The sequence below is a fragment of the Alosa alosa genome, chromosome 14 (genome assembly GCF_017589495.1).
Source record: "Alosa alosa isolate M-15738 ecotype Scorff River chromosome 14, AALO_Geno_1.1, whole genome shotgun sequence".
NCBI lineage: Eukaryota > Metazoa > Chordata > Actinopteri > Clupeiformes > Clupeidae > Alosa > Alosa alosa.
Window position 1 is genome coordinate 20,427,157 of NC_063202.1, and position 27,045 is coordinate 20,454,201.

General features: G+C 41.7%; 1 protein-coding gene across 1 annotated transcript in view; it reads right to left on the reverse strand.

The window, feature by feature from the left end:
* The window catches only part of gabra4 (gamma-aminobutyric acid type A receptor subunit alpha4), a 35,199-nt gene extending 10,394 nt beyond the window's left edge, over positions 1 to 24,805 (reverse strand). Inside the window, exons 1-8 of the mRNA XM_048263092.1 lie at positions 24,334 to 24,805; positions 24,001 to 24,119; positions 22,094 to 22,161; positions 21,422 to 21,642; positions 21,218 to 21,300; positions 18,308 to 18,451; positions 17,881 to 18,033; positions 3,781 to 4,040 (exon numbers count right to left, since the gene is read on the reverse strand). Coding sequence (XP_048119049.1) covers positions 3,781 to 4,040; positions 17,881 to 18,033; positions 18,308 to 18,451; positions 21,218 to 21,300; positions 21,422 to 21,642; positions 22,094 to 22,161; positions 24,001 to 24,119; positions 24,334 to 24,419 — 1,134 coding nt within the window. The 5' untranslated portion in view covers positions 24,420 to 24,805. The remainder of the gene's footprint in view (positions 1 to 3,780; positions 4,041 to 17,880; positions 18,034 to 18,307; positions 18,452 to 21,217; positions 21,301 to 21,421; positions 21,643 to 22,093; positions 22,162 to 24,000; positions 24,120 to 24,333) is intronic.
* Positions 24,806 to 27,045: the final 2,240 nt, after the last annotated feature.

The window sequence follows — 27,045 nt, forward strand, 5'->3', positions numbered from 1 at the left end:
AATAGCTCAAATGGCTCTCACCCACTTCAACAGCCTGGCCCAGAGCTGGAGTGGGTCAGAGTGAGAGTGGGCGTGGTTCTCAATTAAACCATTACAGACCATTAGACCAGGTCCTTATAGATGCACAGTGCTAGGAGACAGTGTCCAGAATGTTGCTAGGATGGTATCAGAATCTTAAATTGGTGACATTTCAACATAGAGGGTTAAAACAGAGCAAAAATCAAGGATTTATGAGTGCACCATGTAATGGGTTTTCCTAGATGGCATCACATATGCATAGTCATTGTACACCCTCTGATGTTAACATTTACATCACTTGGACCAAAGCAAACCATAGCGTACTTGTAGACATGCGAGCTGTCCTTACACAGCTAACAAGCAGACAGCTCATATTTAACATCTTTCAGTGAGTGAACTGAAGTGCATTTAGCATCTTCACATATCAATGTCTGAAATAACACACAGGCAGTGGTTTTGATTTGCTGGAGAGCACTGAATCATAGAATCATGGCAAAAAACAGTATGCTTTCAATTATTCACTCTCATTATATAACGCGGAGCAGCATGAGGAGCCTTTGGGAACGCGAGTGGTCGGAGAGAGGCCTGAGCATTATACAAATGCATTTGTGGGAGGTGTTTGTGTGAAGCAGAGCAGGCGAGTAGGCGTGAGGGGGAGGCGTCTATCAATATTGAATTTTTAAAGCAACTCTCAGTGGCAGGGCCGGGGCGGGGGAGATGACTAAGCCGGACCCGGTGTGGCAGCGGAGCGCCAGAAAATCTCACTAGTGCAGCTGGTCCTGCTCAAAGGGCTCAGCGCTCAAGTGAGCACAGGGGAGAGGCGCCCGTTGGGATCTTTTTTGGCTCCGTTTGTTTTGCTTTTGCATCACTGTGTCCTTGTACATCAGTGTACTCCTCCAGCATTTGAGTTATTATGGAGGTGAGGGAATGTAGTGGCCTATGGGGAGATAATATGTCCTGAAAGAGTTGAGTGGTTTATTTATTTATTCTCCATTTCGGAAGAGCCAATGCTTTTACCGATACGTTTGGAAGAATGAGTGTGTGAATGGGTGCGCACACACTTCTATGTGTTATTGATTGTGTGTGTGTGTGTGAGTGTGAGAGAGAGAGAGAGAGAGAGAGAGAGAGAGAGAGAGAGTGAGTAAGTATGTGTGAGAAAGTTTGAGTATGTGAGTGTGTGTGAGCGTGTGTGTGTATATGTTTGTAAGTGTCTGGGTCTTCTAAGCAAATGTCCATGCAGCAGCTTCCTTGTGTGTGTTCCTGTGTGTGTTTGTGGTGATGGTGGTGGTGATGGTGGGGGCTCTCTAGGAAAAGATTATTAATCCCCCACCCCCCTCGCACCCCCGCACCCACTTCACTTTGCATTGGCTCTAGAAAACCTACAATATACTGTACAGATGTGCAGTGGCTCCGTTGCTGTGGCAACCCACTAATCCACCAGTGTGGACCTCAGTTACTAAAACCACATTCCCACACGATTACTCCATATTGGGCCTTTTATCTCTCTCTCTCTCTCTTTCTTTCTCTTACTCCTTTCCTGTATGTGAGATTGTAAGACACAATGCTGTAGTGTGTGTGAGTGTTTGAGCCAGTATCTGACCACTCATGAACTGATTATTCTAGAATTTGTTTTTCACTTCAAGGGCTTTAATAATATGAGTGTACAGTAAGACAAAAGCAGTCATTCATGTGAGAAGGGCTATGTGATTAAAGTCCGGTTCCACAGTTCATAAGAACATAATGATGTCCTCCGTGTAAGTGAGACAGGACGACCACATGCACGTCCACTTTTAATGGGCAGCAAATTTATCAGGAGAGAGGCCTCTTTAGGACGTGCATACTGTGCTTAGATTTTCTGAGGGGATAATATCTTTAAGCCCTTGCGTTGGATTACACATGGCGTGCATTGAGCTATACAGACAGCTGGGACGGTTCACCTGAATGTATGTGCCTGGAACATTCGGCACGCTGTGCTGTGCTGCGCTGCTTTTGCAGGATTTATCACCAGGGTAGAGGTATTCTTTAGGATATTATATATCTGTTGAACATGGTGTTCTGACTGTCTGGCTGTAACAGTCAAAATGAGAAATGCAACTCCAGGACCTGTCTATGGAGAAAATATAAATCTCTTAGCTTGTACCACAAATAAACAGCATCCCACCGATATTACATGCTAGTCTCAAGCCCTGTGTCCTGGAGGACATGTTACATACGCAGGTACGGTTGGTGCCCTTTGGTGACCCTACTATGGCATAGTTGCCATAACAAAGTGTGCATACGTGTCTTCTCACAGGGCCCCCATATATAACCTCTGACAACAACATTGGCATCACTGTGACCCCAGTGAACCCATGGCTGTGTTCCAATTCACACACTTCTGTATATACCTAATATGAGACACAAGTACACAAGTGCATTTGTCTAAAAACATGTTGCATTACCGCAGTCCAAATACCTTTTTTTTTTTCTAAAATAGATTTGCTCTCAAACTGCACACACTCACTCAAAAGCAAAGGCATAATTAGAGAGAGAGAGAGAGAGAGAGAGAGAGAGAGAGAGACACAGCAGCAAAAGAGCAAAATGTACTTCCTGTCAGAAAGGATCTCTCACCACCATGTCCGCTCAGGTACGGGCCCACAGCTGTCAGTGCATGCCACTTCTAATCCTGCGCCTGCAGCTTAGAGAGATATTATCCCTTCAAAAGTCTAAATATGTCATGCATGCCCTAAATATGCTGCTCTCTTGTAATTTCACATTGCATTAGAGCTAAAAGGTAACGCTTTTCGTGTCGCCTTTAATTATAAGACCTTTACAATCCTATTAGGGCCACCAAATGACAAGTCCCACAAGCTTCATGACCACTCATGACAGCAGAGAAACTAAAGTACGACATGGAGAGGTTCACGTTGGTCTTCATAGAAAGAATAAAAAGCTTCACATAGGAAACTGTGCTCACTAGGGGGTTGTGTTTTATTAATATGCTCAGAATATTAGTGAAAAAGAGCATATGTAAGCATATTTACTTCTGTTTTCATTAGCGTTCTGTTTCCATTTGTGTGTGTTTTTTTTCTTTTTTTTAAAGTGGCTTACAGTGACATTCTGTGTAGTTATATATTTTTTCATTAGCATGGCATCTATTGGCTATGAAACTTTTTGTTTTACTGTGTGTGCATCTTGCTTTACCGATTAGGTACAGGAACCATGTTATTGTCACTGAGCCACACTGCTGAGGATTATTATTAACACACATAAACAATAAATCTCTAACATCTGCATGATAATGCCTTTTGCATGAAAATAATTTGCACTACGCTCCAAGGGGCCGTAGGTTCCAGTGATTTTAGAACAGCTAAAAGGTGTTTTTTTGGCAAGACGCAAAGAAAAAATACTACATATACTTTAAAATAAAGGCAATGAGCAATAAGAAATTCCATGATTTATTCATAGATAATCATTCTTCCGCCAAGAAACATATTTCTTTTATCAGAATGGTTGCCAAGCAACACCAAGACGCAGCGACTCTAACTTTTGTATCAATTCACACAGAATGATATGTGGTCAACGTGAAGGGTTGCGTTGGGCTTTACAATAGCAGTGCGATTCAGCCAAGCACAGCCAAAGACCGGAACTATCCATTTTAGAAAGATAATTCAACACAGCAGCGTCACGCATGTGTCCTTTAGCCTCTGCTCCAGATTGAACTCACACAACATCTGGTCACTCCTCTGTAATCGTATGATCTGTAATCTTAGGGGCTCTCACCTGCAGAACCTCCTCCGTGTCTTTGTCCTTGGCTTTGGCCTCAGCTGAATGCACCGGGCACTGTTTGGCCAGCTTCCTCTTGGCCCGCTCTGCTTGCGCATTGGTGAAGTAGTTGACGGCGGCGAACTCGATGAGGGCGGAGAAGACAAAGGCAAAGCAGACGGCGATAAACCAGTCCATGGCCGTGGCGTAGGAGACCTTGGGCAGCGAGTGGCGGGCGCTGATGCTCAGGGTGGTCATGGTCAGGACTGTGGTGATGCCTGGAAAAAAAAAAAAATCAACACCCCGCCAAAGATGAGGAACACGACGCTGAGTTCAGTAGATTAGTCAGGAACTTGTACTCAAGCACATCTGACACTAAATGAGTTCTGACAGCTCAACAAGAACAGCAGAGTGCTGACACCAGCAGGACCATGTGTTTGAATTAACAGATAAAATCACCTGTTGAATAAATATACATGTATATAAAAGTGTAATGACAGCAAGCACTAACAGCAATGACAGAAATGAGGCAAGGCAGTCAACATATTCATTCTAAGACCAGAGCAATAAGCAACCAAGACCTTTTCTCGTAGTCATATGGCATTCTGTGCTATGACATGTCTCAGGCCAGGATTTATAGTGAATCCATGTCCACCACTCTTCTGTCCAAAACCTTTACGGCAAGTGGACATAATGACAGATGACAGATGACAAGATGACAGAATCATCACAGTATAGCACATTCTGCATCTCATTCCAGAAGAGTAAATATGTTCGCTTAGAACATCTATGTATGAAATGAAAATCACAACAAACATTTTAGTGCATCACATGAATCATGAATTTCTTGACATGAGGGAATGTGCTCTCCTCAGTACTGAGTGGACACAAGGCACACACACACACACACACACACACATTTATGTGATTTCTATATCTATTTTCTCTATGTAATAGTGTCCCTGTTAGTATAATTATTTGTTATGCCTACACCCCTAAGGGCTGTTAATGTTGAGGCACACCTGTCAGCAGAGTGCAAATTACCCCACCATAATTGGGGGGTACTGCTCCTTCACTTCTTCTATGACCATCATGGTCCACTACCATATCAATCCCCACCATGATCGCCAAGTGCAACATATGTTGTGCAACACACATACAAGGTCTAAACATGCGACAAACTGATAATCAGTAGGCTACAGAATATCTCATTGTTATTATATATCCAAAAGAGAACTGTCAACTCCCAAAAGTTAGATGTTAAGTGCACTGAAATACCATTCTAATTACTAGTAAAGTACTTTACAATTACTAGTAATACCTTTCTTTATACAAGAAGCCTATTGCCTATTTCATGAAAAATTGATTTGGTTTATTTTTAGATTTCACAAGACCTGGAGGTAAGACCCAACCCTCTCATATAGGCCTACTATATAAACAGAAACCAATTTTCCATTATAGTCTATGGTAGTCAGTGTCAAATCAACACAATTACTTGGAGATATGTGAAACCTGAGCAATCTTTAATGTGATTAAGGAGCTATGAAAAAACATAGTACCACAGAAGAACTACAGAGCGATAGTGGGGTTCTTAGATGAAACTACATTTATCAAACTAAAAATATGAAATAATAGAATGTAAAAACAATACTAACCAATTAAAAACAAATTCAAATACTAGCATGTACTCTTTAGCCTAGGCTACTTGGCTCTTTTTATGTTTCCACAGGTTTCACTGATGTTATGTAGGCTTATCAGACCCTCTTGTGCATAACATAAAAACAACACAGGATCGGTGCCAAACTCATTTCAAAGGGCACAATAATTTATTCAAGATAAAATGAGAATGGACACCTAGGCTATGGAGTTTATCTTGGAAATGACAATCGATTTTACCTCACCACAATGCAAAGCTTGATTTAAATAGAATTATCTTGCTAACTAACCTTGCTAACTAACCAAGGTCCACTTTAAGTAGCAGGTAAGTAACCGGTAATTCAATGTATGAAGACGTGACATGAGCTATGAAAGAACAAAACATGTTAATAAATGAAAATTGTAAAATAACACATTTTCAACAAGCTAGACGTCTGCTAGCAACTTACATTTACCCATGCATCAGCAGCAAACCATAGACGCAGCAAACCGAATTTAGCCTAGGCCTACTGGAGGAATTTACCTAGTGTTTAGTCATTCTCTATCTCCGTTGCTTCTAGCGCCACGGTGGTTATAAATGGTACGGTCCACAATAGGGGTGTCTGGAATCGCTTTACATATACATAAATATTCCTATTAGCTAGGATGCAATTCCTAATAATTGAGCACTTCTGGATAAGTTTTTGATTTTTGGCAGGGTGTTAGGTATAGGCCTAAGGTTTTCAAAAATCCATGGATACAAGTTGGGGTGGCACCCCTAGTGGCAGTTATCCATCAAATCCAAAATGGCCCCCGCCAAATAGAGAAAAGGTAATTTTTCAGCTTCCTTTAGTCTTAAATTGTTGTGTAATGTATTTTCTCTACTTTGTTTGATACAAGGAATCCAATTTTGATATGTTCTTCTTATTTGAAGTCTATTTCCATGTTAAATCTAGTATCAGTCATGTTTAGCTCATAAACGGTCAATATCCCAGCAGTGAGATCACAACACATGCACTGTAAAAAAATAACACTACATCTTACTGCAGTAACACAAGTATACTTTACTTACTATAGGCTGACCTAGTGTTCTTACTAGAGTAACATTAGTAATGTGCCGAACTTGCAACAATGGGGTCTAAAACTTGAGATACACGTAAGCTTCACAACTCAGACCTGAGTAAACTGGACTCCACGCAGTGCACACGCCAAGACAGTTGCAGAGGGAGCATTCTGGATTCCACAGCCAACGGTCGGCAGTGTTACGGTGTGGCTGACTTTTGGGATGGGAGTGTAACAGCTTCACCAGTGACTTGCTCTGTCCGGTAAGTTTACAGTATGTATTAATGTGTCAAATGTTTACAGTATAGGTTGAACTAACAGCATTTGTGCAAAACTGTACATTCGGTTTCATTAACAACTGGGGTAATGTTAAGTTCAACTTGCTAAGTGGTTTATATATCGCTTAGCTACTAACAGTTTGCAGCTAACTGATAGCAGCTATGCGAAAGTTAACACCAAAGATCTTTGTTAACACTGCCTCAGACCATGCTGAGCAGAAAACAAATATTCTAGGTATTCAAGCCCTTTGATATGTTTTGTTATCGGGTTATGAGGAAGTGGTGGCGCCTGGGGTCTAAAACTAGGCTGTATAAATTTGCCAATAGCAGTTGTCTTCATGAGCTCTCTTAATGAAGTTTAGTTCTAACGTTAGCCATTTCTCATGAGAAACGCTTGCTAGCATGCTAAGTTGATTCAAAACGTGTAAAGATTAAACTGTGTATGGTTTACGTCGATATTCCTACTGTATTGATAAAACAATTAGGATAATTGGACTCATAACCTTACTGACTGAGAAAGCCATGGTATTTTATCTAAAATCTTTCGTTGTGATTTAGCAAGAGGACTTAGGTTGCAGTGTGTGGAATTTGAACGAATGTGCCTTTATTGAGGTGCAAAATGGCATCATATAATTCCAACGTATGATTGACATTTTAAATTCTATTGTGATAAATGTACTAGGCCTGAAGCAATAGAGAAAATTAACTTGCCAAATCATAATATTTTTAGCTTAACAGTATTAATTAGGTCTCTGGAGAAATAATTTAAATTAACATTTAATGTGATAAACTTAATCAGCTGTTTTAGTTAAACATGGCCAATAGATGCATATTGATAATAATTTTGCCCTCTTTTTCTTTTTGCAGTTGGAAAACTGAAAATGCAGAGCAATGAACTGGACATGTAAGTTGTGCTTGTTTGGATGTGAAGTCAGAGGTCAGTTGCTCAAACACTACTGATTGAAACATGGAGGTTACACCAGAATACGACCGAAAAAAACTGCAGAGGGTGGTGAAAACTGGCCAACGCATCACTGGTTCCTCACTCCCCACCATCAAGGCCATCCAGGGCAAGTGATGCTTTATGTAAAGCGCAAGCAAGCATCATCAAAGACTGTTCTCACCTCAACCACAGACTGTTCACCCCACTCCCCTCTGGGAGGCGTTACAGGTCTCTCTGCACCCAAACCAGCAGGTTCAGAGGAAGCTCCTTCCCTGCGGCTGTCACCCTACTGAACTCTAGCTGTGCATCCCGGTGACAACCAACCAACTAAGCCCCCGCCCGATGCCTCCTTGCCTGTGCCTGTTGAGGTGTCCACCATGACCACGGAAACCTTGACGGGGGACACCCACCCCCCGTGGACAATTGCACTACCCTATCCCACCCATAGTGTTCTATTTATTTACAAATGTACATACTGTAATTACACATATAGCCATTCCATTTTCTACTGCTCTTCATACTATTCATCCTGCACATACACGTATTCTTACTACTGTTATAATGTTACTGTTTCTGCACTACAGTACTGTTACCACACTGCACATAGCTGTATACTGTACATATATGTCTATATGGTTCATACCAAATATATCCATATTTATTCTGCTAATACACTGCACATATTTATACCTAATTTATATTACTCTAAACCACCTTCTGTAAACCAACTGTATACTACTGTTTACACCGCATATTTCCTATCCTGTCTATGCACCACCTGTCTTTGTATATCACATTGCATTTTTCTGCTTTTTTTGCACTTCTAGTTAGATGCAAACTGCATTTTGTTGTCTTTGTACTTGTACTCTGCAAAATGACAATAAAGTTATCTAATCTAATAGTGCCAACTATTTGTGTATATTCTGCAAGTAAACTTTACTATCCAACATAAAGTACCCTTTACAACTCAAAGTAAGGGTAACTCATTTAACAGTAGTAAATACAACTTTGTTTCAAGTAAGCTTTACTTGAGGGCATGAAGTAAACTTTACTAGTTGGAAGTAAGTAACCAGAACTTTAAAGTCTTAAGTAAGGATAACTTCTTCTAAGTAAGCATTACTTGTAGACATCAAGTAAACTTAACTTGAAAGAGAAAAGTTTTGTTTACTTAACTTATTTAAGGCAACGAGTTTCCACCCTTTTTTCAAGTAACCATTACTTATTATTTTTTACAGTGTGACTGGCACGATGTCTTCACAACACACCACATTATTGGCTCAATGTATTCACAACACAGCACATGATTGGCTCAATGTATTCACATGTCAACATTTTGCCGCGGAAGGGGTGTGATTTGTGTAGACAACTGCCATATTGCCGTTACAAACTAAGCTCATGCATTTCTATGGAGGATTTTTTGAGTGCTGTGTCTCCTCATTAGAACGTCTCTGGTTTAAGTGTAACCAGAGAATGTCTAATAGGAAGAGAATTGGCACTGTCTGGTTACTTTCGGTTTCTGGACTGGTTGCAGTTCCTCCTCAGATTCCACTTGAGGGCGCTCGCAGGCGAGTGCAGAATGCATGGAGGTCTATGGAGCTTTACCCCTCAATATCCACTTTTCTCTGTATATCATTTTTTGAGTAGTAATTTGAATGTTGCATTCGCTAGGAGAGGCAAAGAAAATACACACTGTTGATTCTTATATTTTTTGAAGTCACATAAGTCTTCTAAAAAGTCTTTCAAATATGTCAATGACATCATTCATTAGCACAATGCTAGCGTGATATGGGCAACAATGACCCAACCTGTAAGAAATGAAAAGGACATAAGTACTCGTTCATTCAACTTTTGATCTAAAATCTATATTGAACTTGCATAAACTACAATAAAATCTACGATTCTTCCACGACAAGCAGGTGAAAGAGATACATTTAGCCGTCTAGCTCCATAGACCCCCATTCAACCTGCACTCGCCCGCGATCACCCCCAGTGGAATTCTAATGGAACTGCAACCAATTTCCATATATGGGGCTTAATAGGAAGTGCCAAGGCTCTCCGTAGACGGGCTCTGGTGTAACCATAGACAGTAAAAGAAATGGACGAACAGACTCCGTCGTTTTCAATGGGAGGGCACTGAGTCAAATAGAACGATTTTTCAGTTGGTCCCCCCAGTACTGCGCAGACTCACACTTAACTTTGTGACGTTAGCCATCGAACTGAATCTTGTAACTCATATGATAGATACACAGAAATTCTTCTCACACTTCCTTCGCCTTCAAAGTCATCAAAGTTAAACATTTATTTATGTATTATTATTAATATCATCCTCACCAAGTCGTGTTAATGTTGAAGCTACCATACATGATCATCTTCAAAAACAGTCAACAAAACAAAAAAGTTATAGCCTTGAAGCTAATCTTCTTTCCACTTTTCCGACCTACGGTCAATCCATCGAAAACCTCTGTAATGATTAGTGCCGTTTTTAAAAAAATTAGGTTTACTTTTTTATTATTATTAGGTTGCCTCTGTGTAATGCTTTACCTTAACATACGGTCGTGTATGCTAGGGTTTGCTTATGAGTTACCGTCATAGTAAGGTGGACTGAGCTTCTTATCCAAACAATACGGTTATCTCCCTACGGTGCGAAAAGAGAGATTACGCCAAAGCTAGCTTCCTCCAACCGAACAAGCTAACCATTCTTCTTACGGGTAACCCGACGCTACGGACGAGGTAGTGGAGTCTGTTTTGCCTTTGTAGTGTTTATGTGGATTACACAGAAGCTACAATATCGGCACAGGATATATGTTATATGAAGTTATGGTATTTCAAAAAAATCCTAGAATGAATGGACTTCTATGGGAGTTAGCAGAGAGGTGGTCCCTCCAGCCTACGTCGATTCTTCTACTTCCGGGAATTCGCCTGCCCCCTTGGGTGTAACCTAACCAAAGATTGTTAAGGCGGAGCAAGATACTTTGTCGTAGTTCATGTCTATGGGCGCGAAATGGGGATCGAATCCTGTCTGCATAAAGAGGCGTGTCGATGACGTATTGACGAGCATAAGTTGCAACCGGCCAACAGCAGCGGCAGAAATAACCGGCGCACACCTGATATAAGGTTGATTTTCTCCAGACTGGATTGCTCAAAAATGCTAAAAATGTACCTGAAATGTTCAGAAGGGTTTGAGGATCATGAAAATGTGCCCAAAATTCACATTCCTAACTCTATAGAACCAAGACCTTAGCATATGTGGTGAAATTCTGAGCTATGCCCATAGTCACTACACACACAGACTTAGTATAGGCCTCACTGCAGGCAACACTGACTAGGTTCGAGGCAGAGCAGAGTATGCTACCCTCTGTGTTCTCCCAGCCCCAGCTCACAAAGGAATGAAAGGAAAAGAGCAGGCCTCGCCATACACAGCAAGAGAATAAATTAACACACAAACTTGGAAGTGGTTTTACACACTTATAAGAGCTACAGCTACCTACAACATAACTTTAACCCACTGACATGTCATGTTTTACATAAGGGGAAAACAGTGGCTACAACTTGCTCCTGAAAATAAAAAAGATCACATTAATCCCATGCCCATTCAACCGACTGAAGTAACATGATATATGGTTGAGAATTTAATCAATTAATACCTGATAACCTTTGTAATGTTCTCATATTATGTAGACTGGAACCAACATTTCTACAAAGACAATGAGTGCATATTCAACACACAACAGCACGTACCTTTCTTATCTTAAGATTAATGGGTTACACTTTAAAATACATAACATTTTAAGTTAATAGAATCTTCAACAAACACTCATGCAGCTAGACAGCCACCCTGTTCGGACACAACGCGAACGAGGGAGCTACAATATCAATACACATTAGTTATAGCGAAGCCGCACTAAACAGACGGACAATAAAATATTTTAATACCTGAATATCGACGCACCATGTATGTACCACAGCCGATGATGACGACCAGGCACCAGACGACTGAAACACTATAATGTTTAACACATCACAAAGTTTGTAAGCTTATGGCCTGTATTGGCAGGGATGGATTACTGCACGGGCCTACCGGGCCCAGGCTCAGGGGCCCAAGAGGTCAGGGGGCCCTGAAATATCATATATATATATCATATATATTGCCTCAATATCAACAAATCAGGATGTAGGCTATGAATCTGATTGAATTTAGTATTGGCCCCAAAATGCACAAGAATACAGGAAATCACATCAAACATATTAAAAAAATTCTGAGGGAGGACCCCCAAACCCCCCCTCCCACATATGCGACAATTAGTGGGGGGCCCTTAATATATCTAGGCCCAGGGGCCCAAAAGTTCATAATCCGTCCATGTGTATTGGTTGATCTCTGCCTCAAACAATTAAGCCAAAAACGCTTTCCTTACCCGCTTCGTGTTGGATCACCGCTGGCAAAGTTCAAACGCGATAAACAGTGCTCTCACCACTGCATTAGATGCACCATCTGGTTTGAAAAGAAAGAGTGACTGCGAGGTAGGCCTACAATTCTACCTGCGTTACATCCGGTCATCTGAGATGAAACGTCATGTGACTCCCTAAAACTGATCGCAATGAAATCAGGTGCATCAACGGCTTATCCCTTTCCCACCCGTTCCCAACAAGTATGAATTGTTTTTTTTGTGTTATTTGACTAAAATGTAATATTGATCCTTAACATGGTGAAAAGCCTAATATACTGTAACTTTTCACTGTGGCATAGTTCTGAATGTGTGTTTATTTAAGGCCTCAACAATGGTCCTTTTGGTCACAACATGTCCAATTAACAAAGAAAAGCATACCTTGGAGGTAAAATATGGGTCTACGGACCTGAGTAATATTTGAATGTGACTTTTTTAAAGATATTGACAGTTTATGAGCTAAATATGACTATGATACTAGATTTAACATGGAAATGGACTTAAAATAAGACGAACAAATCAAAATTGGATTCCTTGTATCAAACAAAGTAGAGAAAATACATAATACAACAATTTAAGACTACAGGAAGCTGAGATATAACCTTTTCTCTTTTCGGCGGGGGCCATTTTGGATTATGGATAACTGCCACTAGGGGGGCCACCCCAACTTGTATCCATGGATTTTTGAAAACCTTAGGCCTATACCTAACACCCTGCCAAAAATCAAAAACTTATCCAGAAGTGCCCAATCTTCATGATTTTTCACATATTCCTTCCCAGCTATACAGTGAAAACAGGAGTTGACTTGTATTGTAGCCTAACTGTAATGATATTTTTTCACAATATCAGAAAAATTATCTGACCCCCCAAAACTGATATTTCTGTCTCTTTGGGGGGTAGGTTACTGGGTCTTAATTGGGGGGTATAGTACCCCCCAGTACCCCCTGTAATTCGAACTATGCCTGTCAGGTGTTCCTGTTTAGCTTAATAAGGTACCACTACCTATGCTTGCCATACTAGACTCTGACGAAGACGTGGCAGAACGTCGAAACGTTATTCCCTTATGTTGGCACTTTAAATAAAATCTGAACTTTATACATCTGTGTTGCTCCAGTAAACTCCTCTTTCGACACATTTATGTTTCTCAGGCATTGCAGTGTTTTATGGTTTCATAAACACTAAATGTTGTATCACAGCATTTTGTACCACAGCATGACAGAACAACAAAATATTCAGTCTGTTCGTTGCCAGGAGCACCCTAGCACCAATAGCTCTTGGGAAGCTAGGATTACTAAGACTCACCAGAATCATTAAGATCAAAGCTAGCTATGAGTCCACACATTATCAAGCATTTAGACTCAACGGCCCCAGTTGCTGAAGTCTGAGGTCTTGAAGGAATTAAACCATGACTCAAAGTCAAGAGTTAAGCAGTAGAGCCTTTTGCTTTGTGTATGCAGGGAGCCTTTCTGGTATTATAAAATGATAACCATTCAACCCCTATAGCTGAGGATTATGCCATTACAATTACAAGGAGCTAAGCTCTCTGGTCAATTGACCTGCGGATTTCTAACAAATATCTGTAATGTGATTTAAGGTAAGCTTCTTTGTGTCACGTATACAGCACAAACTACAGCCAGCTCTGCTTAAACATGCTTTATGATATAAAGCTATAATCTGCACTGGTGGCAAGATGAAAATCTGTCAATCATACATCATAGGTGTGGCAAATCACACCAGATCCGCCAGTGAAAAAAGAAAATGGCTCTCCAGTTATTAGTTGCAGCGATTAGTCTCAATGATTAGTTTGAATTGTGCGAGATTATTTGTGCGATTACTCTCTCCATGCACTCTGAAGGAGCATGCACATTCCAATCAGACACGGTCTAATCTCCGGAGGTGATGAATGTAATTAAAGAAACAGCAGATTGTGTTATTCTAGTTCATTCTAATCAGCACTCCTAAACAACACTGTCTTGATAAGCCTTTCCAGGATTTTACAGATATGTAATCTACGCTGTTAAAGCAACAGGATGGCGCGGGTGCAAGCAGTGACACACTTCCTGGGCCTCTAGGTCGGCTGGGAAGCACACACGTTAGATTGAGACTGTCCAGACGTGTGCGGCACCTTTGGTCTCGCCAGGGCAGACATTCCCTGACGCTGCAGCTCGCGTTACACAACGCACTGCCTCACTGGAAGAGACTCCGTCGTGACGAATGTCCCTCGAACGACTCAAGGGCCCCCACTGTGAATACGCATTCAGAGCTCGAACCTCAAGGGCCTAGTTTTATCACGAGTCATGCTTCGCTACGGCCCGCCTCAACAATAACACACCCAGACACATTGAGGGTATGAGGGGGAAGAGGGGCTCAGAAAAGAAACACGTTTGCTGTGCCCCCACATGGGCTCTCATGCCCAAGCTCCTCCAGACACAGCTCAGAGAAACGCCATTGTGCCAAATTATCCACACGCAATTCAAAACAACGCTTTGTATCAGGTCTTCTTGTACACGCTGTGTAGGGGTTTGTGTAGAACTATCCCCACGCATTTGGAGATGTCGTTTGTGTAAAATTGTCACGCATTTCGAGGTGGTGTTTGTGTAAAATTCTCACACATTTTGAGGTGGTGTATCCACAGAATTATGGACAGACATTTTAAGGGGATGTTTTTTGTTCTGTAGAATTATCCCATTGCCCACACGTTTTGCGCTGCGGCTTGTATAGAGTTATTCCCACACGTTTCGTTTCGAGGGTATGTTTCTTTGGACGGCGGTTTCTTGCACCAGCAGAGGGAGCCTCATTCATTCTTAATTAAAACGTCTTCATTTTACGAGTGGTCTCCATTCTCCCTTCCCTAAACCACAGACCTGCCACGATTTGATGAATGTGCCAAGCACTGAGTCACACACACACACACACACAGGCCGCCAGCAATCTCTTCAAACTTCACACACACTCTCTCACACACACACACACACACACACACACACACACACACACACACACACACACACAGACACACAGACACGTACACGCACACACACACACACACACACACACACACACACACACACACACAAAACACACACACAAACGCACATACACACGTACAGCAAAAAAAACATACGCACGCAGATGCACTTTAAGACTTGCCAGCAAACAGCAAGCCTGTCACAATATTGCACAAAAAAACACAATCTAAAGATAAATTCACATCCACAAACACATACAGTATGGGCACCCACTTGTACACCATACAAATGCGAGTGCACACACACACACACACACACACACACACACACACACACACACACACACACACACACACACACATTCTCCACATCTGCCGACTGCTCTCCTCAGGCACAGCTAACAATGCACACAACTCCACACACACACACACACACACACACACACACACACACACACACACACACACACACACATACAAACACACACAAAAAAGCAATCAATAAATCTGAGCACTGAGTTGGCCAGAGGGAAAGCAAGCGCCCAGCTCCAACAGCACTGGCAGCAGCAACAGCAGCAGGCTTAGATCAGGGAGAGCACAGTGCACTGAGCACGCTCAGTAGCAAACAGTGCCATGGACTTCCCCCGCCCCTCTCTCCCACCCGGCCCAGCAGGCACTGGGGTTAAGGGGCAGCACAGGTCACGCTGGGGATCATGGTCCAACATGGACCAGTGGGGTCCGTGCCAGACAGTGGATGAGTATAAAGGGGAGAAATGAAGCTCAGAGCCTCTAAAGAGAATGAGGAGAAATGAACTCGCACACACATTGTGGACTGCAGAACCAGTAGTACCACAACCTACTGTAAGAACACTGACCACACTATTTCCCTGTGTGCCAACATTGGAACAAACAGTAACCAACAAAAACATAAACAAAACATCAACAACATTTAAAGTCTGTAACTGTCTCTGGGGATGACACCCTTGGAACATAAAGTGATCCCCATTCAACACCTTAGCATAAAAACAAAACAGTCTGCCACTGATTTTGAGTTTAAAGTCGGGGAATTGAGGGAGTAACACTGTCCATGTCCCCACAATTAAACATGGAGAAAGAAGATGTCTAAACACAAACAACGTCACGTAATCTCCAAAGAGATCTATGAAGCATAAGGCATCACAGGATTGGCAGGAGGCAAAGGTAAAACTATTGTTGGGCAGGGAAAAAAAAGCACAGTGGATCTGTATGTTCATTTCAAAACAGTCAGTGTGATTGCCTGCATTAAATCATGAATACACGCACACACACACATACAAAAGTCCTTCAGTTCTTCTAAAAATGGAGGATAGGTTTTAAAAGGCAGCGCGGAGAGGAGCATTTGATAAGAAGCGAGCGTCCGCTCCGCCAGGCTTTCAAGCCACTAGCGTTAGCGCTGGCAGTGTGCAGTGCCTCTCCACTAGCGCTGGCACTGAGGAGCGCCTCTTCACTCTCCACACTTTAGCATCTAGGACATGAATCCTTTGGCTCGGCACGTGGCCAACACACAGTGCGTATGAGCGGCCATTGGAAGGTGGGTCATTGTTACACTTTCTCACGGAGAAATCCAGAGCGGGCTATTCTGAGCGTTCTGTTGCCCCAGGTAAAGTTTCATATAGGGTGCGTCGAGCGCTGCTATGTCTCTTTCTTCTGTTCAAATATATATATATATATATATATATATATATATATATATATTAGGGCTGTCAATCGATTAAAAAAAATAATCTAATTAATTACATAATCTGTGATTAATGAATCTAAATTAATAGCATATATAATATTTGTAATCTGTAAAAGTATTTTCTAATGAATCATTGAATAATCAGCATTAGTGACATTAAAGTTCAAAAACCATTTTATTATTATTTTTATAATGGCCATAATAATCTATGATATGACCTACTATGCTGAGGAAATAAATTCAAAAGTGCTTCGGGAAGAAGTTTTTTTCATATACAAGCTATTTCAGGCCACAGATATAACCTAGGGGACACAATGGAAATAAATTAACACTCCCCTCAATGTCAACACTATTTCTTTGCATTGATGTGCGTTAGAGTTGATGAACTCCGGTGATATGCAAATTCCTTGCTGCAAACATTGCAGAGGACTTTATTTTAATCAACACCATCAGGCCATTTTTTAAAAATAAATGTTCCAATCAATGATCTAGGCAGCACATTTTCTTCTCTCTCCTTCTTTTTACAGTCTAATGGTTACTGACTACAATGGCTCGGGGTCAAAGGTCATACGGAATCGATTAATCTGCGTTATTTTTTTTAATCAGTTATTTTTTCTCAAATTAATTAATCGAAATTAATCAGTTATTTTGACAGCCCTAATATATATATATGAATGTGTGTGACTGTGTGTGTGTTTGTGTGTGTGTTTGTGTGTGTGCTCGCTAGTATTCTGGTACATATTGGATCACTCAGTGTTGCTTGCATATAAACATCAGCAGGGTATCCAAAACAAATCTACTCAGCAAAACCATTCATTTTCAAGTAAAGAGTAAGACTTAACCACGCAAAGCCTTACCAAAGATGTAAATAGCTAAACATTCCAGACATTAGTCTTGTACTCTTAACCAGCTATCCCCATACACACACACAAACACAGACACACACACACACACACACACACACACACACACACACCCCTCCCTCTTCAACATTTGCATAAAAATGCCCCCCCCTAGCTCTAGCGGAATGACTGCAGTGGTGTGAGTGCGGATTTGTGAGCAATACGCACCAAAGACGGTTCTCGCGGGAACAGATTCTTTATTTATCCAGAAGGACACTTGGGAGAGGATTACTGTCATTATGCAAGGGATGTATGTCTGAATCATGAAGTAGCCCATTTTTCTTATCAAGTGGAAATACACCGTCATCACCACATATTCACCTGAGAGAGCAAGAGAGAGAAAGGGAGCTTCAGAGAGGTCCAATACAGACATAAAACAGTGGTCCCATCATCTAACCTTTATTAACATAATCAAACGGCAATTACTGTAATACAGTTGTACACTTAATTCATTCAATTTACATGTCAAATAGACACAATTAGTTAACATCTTAATTTGACATCAGCTTAGTGTTCAGCATAGAGTTACCTACAGAGCTGGGAGATATACACATGCATTTTTCATTCCTTGAATTTCCCAGAAACATTTTTTTACCTGTGATTGATTTGACGGTTTCACTGGAAACACTTTGACCAATCAGGTCATACTGCACCAGACTGGACGATTCTGGGGGCACGACTACAGAGTTTTCTGGTCCTTTTGTCCAAGTGTAGATCATCTCTGTCTTAGGATATGCATCTGTCATCCCGGGAGAAAAGGAATAACAACAATTCAATATATGCAACTTATAGAAAGGTGTATATAGAGAGAATATGTAGAAAGGTGAATGTGTGTGTGTGTGTGTGTGTGTGTGTGTGTGTGTGTGTGTGTGTGTGTGTGTGTGTGTGTGTGTGTGTGTGCGTGTGGGTGTGTGTGCACAACACAGTCCAGAGTGCATTTTCCGTAAGACATACGCATATGTGTATACATATTCATGATCATGCATATATGTATATACTTTGCAGAAAGATACCCAGCAGTTTCTTTGCGGGTACATTCTATTGTAATACCATCATCTTAAGCCACTATAAGGATGCCTCTGTCAGACAAACTGTAAGTCTTAAGATCATTATGCATAAAGATGGACATAGAAAAAGGACATAGAGTGTGTGTGTGTGTGTGTGTGTGTGTGTGTGTGTGTGTGTGCGCGTGCTCAGTTGAGTACAGTAATGTTTATTTGTGGGTGTCGTTGACAGATGTCATGGACAAATTAATCCTTCCTTTCCCACTGCTCCCCCTGGTCATCACCAGGCCACAAGTTCCCTCATTGGCCAGTGTATCAATCACAACCACAAAGAAATGCAAATGATCCCCTCTTCACACAAGCCTGCCATGTTTTACCTATTTTTAGTTAGGCCATAAAAAAATGTTCAATTAACAGAGGGCCCCAATGGCAATGCTATTCACAAGGGTATGGCGCTACGCATCAAAAGACAGCCCTCCTTCAGGAGAGGACGTGCGTTAGGTTTTGCGGGGGGGGTGCTATGTATGTTATATAGGTAATATTCTAATGTGTGTGCGTGTCTGTTCTCTAGGGGTCTATCTATGGGGGCCAGTTCCCTGAGGACAGTCCCGACAAGGAGAGGAGAAGAGCAGAGGCAGGCAAACAGAAGGAGGACAAAACTGCTGAGATGGAGCAAGAGCAAGACATCCTCCTCCCCAACTCGAAGAGAGAGAGATAGAGAGAGAGAGAGAGAGAAAGAGAGAGAGAGAGATGGAGGGGAGGGGTCAGGAAGCAGGAAGAGAGGGAGGAGAGGCACTGAGAAAGGGAAGGTAAGGTAGGGAATTTCAAAAAAAGGTCCAAGACTAAAAGGAGGTGATGGAGAGTGAGAAGGAGATTTTATTATCTCACATCCAGCTTATATTACAATTAGTAATGATGATCTTATTTCTCATCTTACATCCAGCTTATATTACAATTAGTAATGATCTTCATCATCTCAGTCATCTCAGGAGACTATAGATATACTGTTTACTGTAAATATTTCAGAAAATAGTATATCTTTTTTAATCATTAATCTGGTCAAAATAATATCATTTGTATTAAGTGTGTTTAAGAGAGAAAAAGGGGGAGAGGGAGAGAGAAGAAACAAGAGAGAGGGAGGGAAGGAGGGATGGAGGAGGGACGAGTGGTGGAGCTAGAATAGGTCTATGCTAACCTGGGGCGGGAGAGGAGAGATTTTGACCTTTGCGGTGCGGCATGGGCCCGGCGGCCCCACGTCTGCCTCCCTGTCCCCGGGCCACGATCCGCACAGCGGGGACGGCCGTCCAGGTAGCTGCCGCCGCTATTATTACCTCTCCAAAGCGAGATTAATCGCTCACTAGCTCCAAATCAGAACTTTGTCCTCCCCAATGTCACTGTATTTACTGGAACCATGAAGGGGGAAGAGGATGAGGAGGAGGAGGAGGAGGAGGAGGATGTGAGTTGTGGGGTGAAAATCGTCCCTGCTGAGCTTTTCCTCCTTCCATCTCCAGGACAGATATTATCTCCAAATCACTCAGGCAGCAGTGATAAGAGGCAGCCATGTTCCACAGATTCCTCTTTTTGAGATTAGCCTCTCTCTCTTTCCTCTCTCTTTCTCCTCTCTCTTCTCTCTACCTCCCTTTCTTTTTCCTCCTTTCCCTATATTTCTTTCTTTTCTTTTTTTTTTGCTGACCGCTCTTGAGTATGGTGCTGATATCGTCGTTTTTTGTTCTGGTTTTGGTGTGAGATCTGATTTTGAGTTTGCATTTCCACTCTTTGCGGGCGAAGCTATTGTTGTGGATTTTGCTCAGGGATTGAGGAGTTCTGACTACACACACATGGCAGAAATGAAAGTAAACACTTTGAGTTGACATTCTCTCTCCTGCTCAAAGTAACCAGTCCCGACAGATTAACTCCAATATGTTTTCAAAATAATCTACCCGCAAAGAACAGTCCATGTCTTCTGAAGTGACACCATTAACAAGTCCATTTGAGATCACAGTCAATTCATTCCCAAAAGGCTCTTTTCCATTCCGTTTTGATAGAATTGGATATCCTCTAAAATGGGATGCCATTTAGTTTTTGCAGCAACAACACATTCTCTCTTAATTTGACAGAGCTCCACGCAACTACACTGGTATAATGTCATGTGTCATGTTCATCCTCATCTAACTCAAGCTGAATCACCACTTGTGGAAGGACAAGAAACAAGTCCTCTGTTCCAACACACACTGTAATTTGGGGCAGGTTGGGGCAGGAGAGCATGAAGGATTAAATATTATAATCTGTGAATTGCAGTAATGAGCTGTGGTAAATGGTCACACTGTTGTATGCTTAAAAATAAGAACATGGCAATGGGGTGATAGAACATGTAGTGTGCAGACAACTGATCAAATAATAATAAGAGCTACAGTAACTCAGAAGGTGTAATCAGTAGAAATAAATCAGTAAGAAAGGGAAATCTGGCTGGGCTAATTGACTGTAAGTGTGGAGTTACTTACAGCTCCCAAATTTAAGGGGACAAGAGTGACCGTCCATAGGAAAATCCACCAGCTTCATTGGACATTCTGCACTGATCGTCAGTCTAAAAAGCAATACACACACACACATAGAAAAATAACATCACAAATAGAAAAAATTCAAAGCTCTTCTTTGTTTGTCCATGTTTCACTTGGTTCAGCATAACCATCCCAAAAAAGTCTCACCTCATTGTGTAAAGGATGGTACCATTCTTCATGATGCGGAAGAGCTTGTTTGGGGCAGTCATGTTGTGAGCCACGGATCTCTTCCCATTCCTGAAAAACGTGTCGGGGGTCCACACCTTAGTCACCATGAGATTGTTAAGTCTCAAGATCTCAATAGGCCCCTCATATTTCAGTCGTCTGTCGACCCAGGTTTGCCGAAAAAACACATCCATTGTGTACTCCTATTGATACAAAAAACAAACAGACAAATCATAAAAAACACTGGACATTTCTCACTACACTTAATCTTTAATCAGATTTTTATCCTCAGTGAATACAAATCCTCGAAATGTAGAAAATGAGACCACAGACTGTAATACTACTTTAGTCAATCTTCCCACAGTGACCACTGCTATTAAGCTCTAGCCTCCTAAGTTTTTTTGCCTAGCTTGTTCACTAACCTACTTAGTGGCATCTGTCTCACCATGATTACATCACTTGCTAACAGCTGCATGGAGTCTAAGATCACTGACAGAGGTTTGTCAGGTAAATAGTTTTCAAACTACAAACCTAAATGGCCTTTAAACTAAAAATAAAGGACTAACAGACAACAGATCAGATATTAAACTGTTTTTATATGATGCTCATGACACAGTTCTGCAGTACATCTCCATATTCTGCAGCAATATTTACCATTTCAACATCAGAGACAGGACCAAAGCTGGTGACGTAAATATCAGTCTTGACTTCTGTCACTGGACCTGTAAAATAATTGATTTTTTGTTAAAAAATATTGTATTGTTATTGCACATCTACAGTTAACAGGGCAGAGATGAGCAACCTCTGTGCCAGGTGTCTCAAAGCAATCCAATGCTACCCGGCTCCCCCTACAGTTGTGGAGGGGGCATTTTACACAACTGTCATGAATATCCCAATCATGGCTTGCACCCCTTGGACACAGTCCATGTGCATTTGTTTACAAACCAGCACATATAATATCCAAAGACCCACGTTGACTGACAAGGTAATATTACATGACTTAATACAAATGCACAATTGCTGTAAAGTAAGTTGTGATTCTCTGAGGGAAGTTGCAAGGTTGGATCTCCATAGACAGGTATATGGCTGGCAAGGCAGGCCATTCTCCTTTTTTCAAGTTAGTTTACCATCACAACTGTTATTGACACTTGACACTTGACACTGTTATATCAAGGTAAATAACTTTCATGATGCCTTTAATCAGTGTTGTTCCAGGACTAAATCTGTAGCCTACTCCATAATTTGCTTGTGCAATAGCAGGCACAAAATTCCAAAGCCACTACAGTATGCCACTTGCCGTGAGTAGCAGGTTTTTTTTAAAACTGCCATTAGCATGGAGATTTTAACCCACTATATCAAATTAAATATCTATATATAGTATATGTGATGGTGTCACAGGAATAATGGATGGCATTCATTAGACATTTAACTAATGAGCATGCTTTTGCATTTTACCCAGTATGTATTGTCAGTTTCCAAACCTGCAAACGAGCCCATGAACTGGGTTGCTGATACACAGCCTGGCCTCTTACAGAGAGTGGTTTCAAAAGCCATTGTGAAGTACTTTGGATATAGCAGCATTTGTGTAATTGACATACCATAGGCATACAAGCCACTTTTTCTGAGGAACCTACAACTCACTTTTAATCTGAAAACTAAACCAATACCACGAAAGCCTAAAACTGTAATGATAGCTTACTATGATGCTGATATAGGCTTATTTGCTGAATCATTGGCTAAAATTACGTGAAATCCCAAATATTTGAATGATGCGCCTGCATGTTTTTTGGTATCTGGTAGCTTGCTTGTCCTTCGAGGCGTTTATATAATGGAGAGAAAAATAGTTAACGGAGTTTAGAATATAACTCCTCAGGGAATGTAAGCCGAACATTTATGCACATATCGAAGGTTTAGCTCGTAAAATGAAGGCACCCAGGGAGCAGTCGCTTGAAGGTGTCGTGCTGTGACAGCATAGGGGCAATCTAATACGATCTATAAATTATTTATTCGCATCTATTTAGGCTATTTATATGAGAGTTGAAATAAGTTTAGATGTGTCCTTTGCAAATATTTTAGGTCAGTAACTTGAGGTGGGAGCGGAGGTTGTGACTGCCCACACACTCACGCACATACCCCCCCCCGCAAACACGCGCACACACACACACCAAAAAGAACATCTGCACTCTTCCTACTTACATTGTGCATTAAGCGGCTTTTTCATCACATTACATAACAAAACTCGCTTAAACATTAGAAGGTAGCCTACTGCTGTAAGAGATTGCACTGAGTATCAAATCAAGCTGGTATGAGAGGAAGCAACTGCTACTTGGGGATTAAATCTAGGGGGGAAAAAACAGAATTGCCGCCTTTCAGTAAGAGTCTGAACTTGACAATGCGCACTGAATCAAAAAGCTAGAGAGCAACATAGTAACGCTACGTCCTCACCAAGAACAAACAACAGAAAACAATTCATCCTATGTGCCTTGAGCATCGCCCAAGTGAAACTCTTCGCCTAATCCGACACCTTGCATCACTTGGATAAATGTCGCCGAAGTACGTACCCCCAAATCCTGGTCGAAGTCTGTTGTCGTAGCCATCCAGAAGGCGGTCTAAAATTCGTGTAAAATTCTCCGGATATAATTTATCATCCTTTTTGGGTTGGCCAGAGATTTTCTTTATACTGCAAAAAAAAGCACAAGATCCATGTCGTGTTATCAGAACCCATTCCCCGAACTGAAACCATTTTTGGCGCTATGAATTTGTTACTAAATAAGTTTTAGGATTCATGCCCGTTTCAGGGACATGGGGTGTAGCGTACCCCTACCAACTTGTGACAGAGTGAAGGATCTCAAAATGTAAAGGGGCTTAAATATCTTAGGTTCATTGAAACTCACCAAGCAGTCACGAAGAGTAAGTACAAGAGAGTCGAAACGCAACTTGGGTACATCGCAGTCACCATCTCCTTCTTGGCAGAGACCATCTTTGCATGCCATACTTTAAGCCTCTTCACATTTCCCCTCGCCAAATGTCCTGTCCCAAGAAAAGATTACAGTCGTGGGGAAGAGCGGGCGAACGGCGCTGAAGGAACCACCGGCATAACCACCTCTGCGCTCCTCCATCGGTACAAGAACCCGTGTCAGTCAGATCACACACACCTCTTAGCTTGATGAGTAAATCCACACCAGAAACTCTCTTGCTGGAAAGACCCGTAAATAGACATCCTTTCAAATTCACCGTTTTCTTGAGAAATAAAAAAGATGAACAGAGTGGCTGAGTTGTTTTAGCACTGCACGCGGGGTTACATACCTACACTGGGTTGTGCGACCCTCGCGCAACAGATCCAATAGTCACACTATCAGTGCAACAACAGGGAACATAACCACCGTGTGGTTTGACGACGCGTTGTCTGTATACTACGCCAGAAGTGTTACATCTTAGAGAGAGAGAGAGAGAGAGAGAGAGAGAGAGAGAGAGAGAGAGAGAGAGATAGAGGGAGAGAGGGAGGGATAGTGACAGAGGGAGAGAGAGATTGAGATTATACATCTGTGTTTGGAGTGAACCAAACATATTTCAAAGGCACTGACCACACACCAAGGTAGGACATACTGATTATGATTCACTCTCCACTTCTAGGGCAAACTTTGTTTATGTCTTAGAGGACAGACATGCTCACAAATCTGCACACGTGCATTTGGATTCATATTTGGCCTAGCACATTTAATGTGGCTTACGTTTAAACAATGGTGATTGTGAGCGATTTTAGTGCACTAGCTTCATTTGGGTCAGCCATTGTTTAGAAATCCGAGCAAACACAAACACACATGCAGGTGCTCTGTCACACACACACACACACACACACACACACACACACACACACACGTATACACACACACACATACAGTTTTATAGTCTCCCCACTCAGATGTCTGTCCATCTCTCTCTCTCTCTCACCCCCCACACACACACACACACACACACACACACACACACACACACACACACACACACACACACACACACACACACACACACACAGGTACAGCAGGTACAAACACACTGTAAAATAAGTGGGGCAAGTCACATGCTGCCTCACAGATTTCTCAGCACCTGGGAGGGGAACAAAGCCGTTTGGAGTGAGTGGGTTTGCTGCTTGGCCAAAAGGACACGCGGGGTGCTGCCCACCTCCATGGGAGGCGCAGTATGCTCAGCACTCATGCTGTTGGACATGCCGGTATCATTCGCTGGTCCAAAGCACCTTTCCAAGGGGCTGGAATGGCAACAGTGGGGAAACATAACTGAGACCTGGTTTGTTAATCCTTTATAATTTGCCATCTGTCAAATTCCTACATTCACAGGTATACATACAGTAGAGGGATTTGGACACTCTTTTGTGATAATTCCACAATGGTCAGCAAGTGGACAGATTCAGATCATAAGTATGTGTCCATTTACAGTAGGTATACATTTTCTGGAATTAATGATAATCGTTTGATAATTTTGCACAATTTACATTGACCCTAGGAGATCAAAGTGTATAATGACAAGCTATAGCTCCTCTATATCCAGTGTGAGGTCTGAGCGTTACATGATGCTATCAGGTGCCATGGCATCTTGCTTGTTTTCTCAGTTGAAAACATAGCACACTTGAATGCAAAACACTCTTGAATGCAAAACTGCAAAAAGGAATATGCTTCCACTGTAAAGGATCTGCATTTTTGTTCTAAAATATGTGAGTCAAGTATGTTTGTATTTTGAGTATGTCTCAGTGATTTGATTGTATTAAACGTCGGAGGGAATTTTCTTTTTTTTAAAAAAAAAAAGACTTAGCAAAGATGTGCTAACATTAGACATTGTGAGACATTAGAAATTCACAAATTGTGGTAGTCATATTTCATTATCATAAATAGTGCATCATCAATAAATCAGTGTTAACCAGAGCTGAACTTGTTTTCTTCAAAGCGTAACATTAAAAATAACATTTTTTTTATGCTGATAAACTGCGGTTCAGAGGCCACAGTGACAGCAATGTTTTCGCATCCGAGCGTTTAGAGAACATCACAGAGACATCAGAAAGGCATTAACCTCATTGTACTCCCCCTCGCGAAGGAGCGCTTTTTCCTTTATTGCACATGGGGGTATTGATGGGAGTCCTAGCAGCGGGTTTGGCAAATGAGACTAATGAGTCAGAACCGTGAGTCAAGCTGTCTAGTAATCAAATCCCACCCAAGAAAAAGGCAGTTCAGAGGAACACCGAGAGCGAGAGAGGGAGGAAGTGGCGGAGAGCAAAACGCCCTACCTTTTATGCTTTTCCCCTTCCACTTAGCGAGCTGATACACTTTCAGTGGGCCTTTAGTGTGTGTGTGTGTGTGTGTGTGTGTGTGTGTGTGTGTGTGTGTGTGTGTGTGTGTGTGTGTGTGTGTGTGTTGTGCTTCTTCACCCATGGTTTATTAACTGTAGAGAATAACCTCCGACAGCAGTTGTAAGTCTACATATTGTGTTTAATACTTAGATGCTTGCCTCTTTAACAATTTAGAGATGTCAGAGAAAGTTTTCTGTTATATTTTTCAGCCTTTAAACCAGTTTAATGATAACACCCACATGGCTAA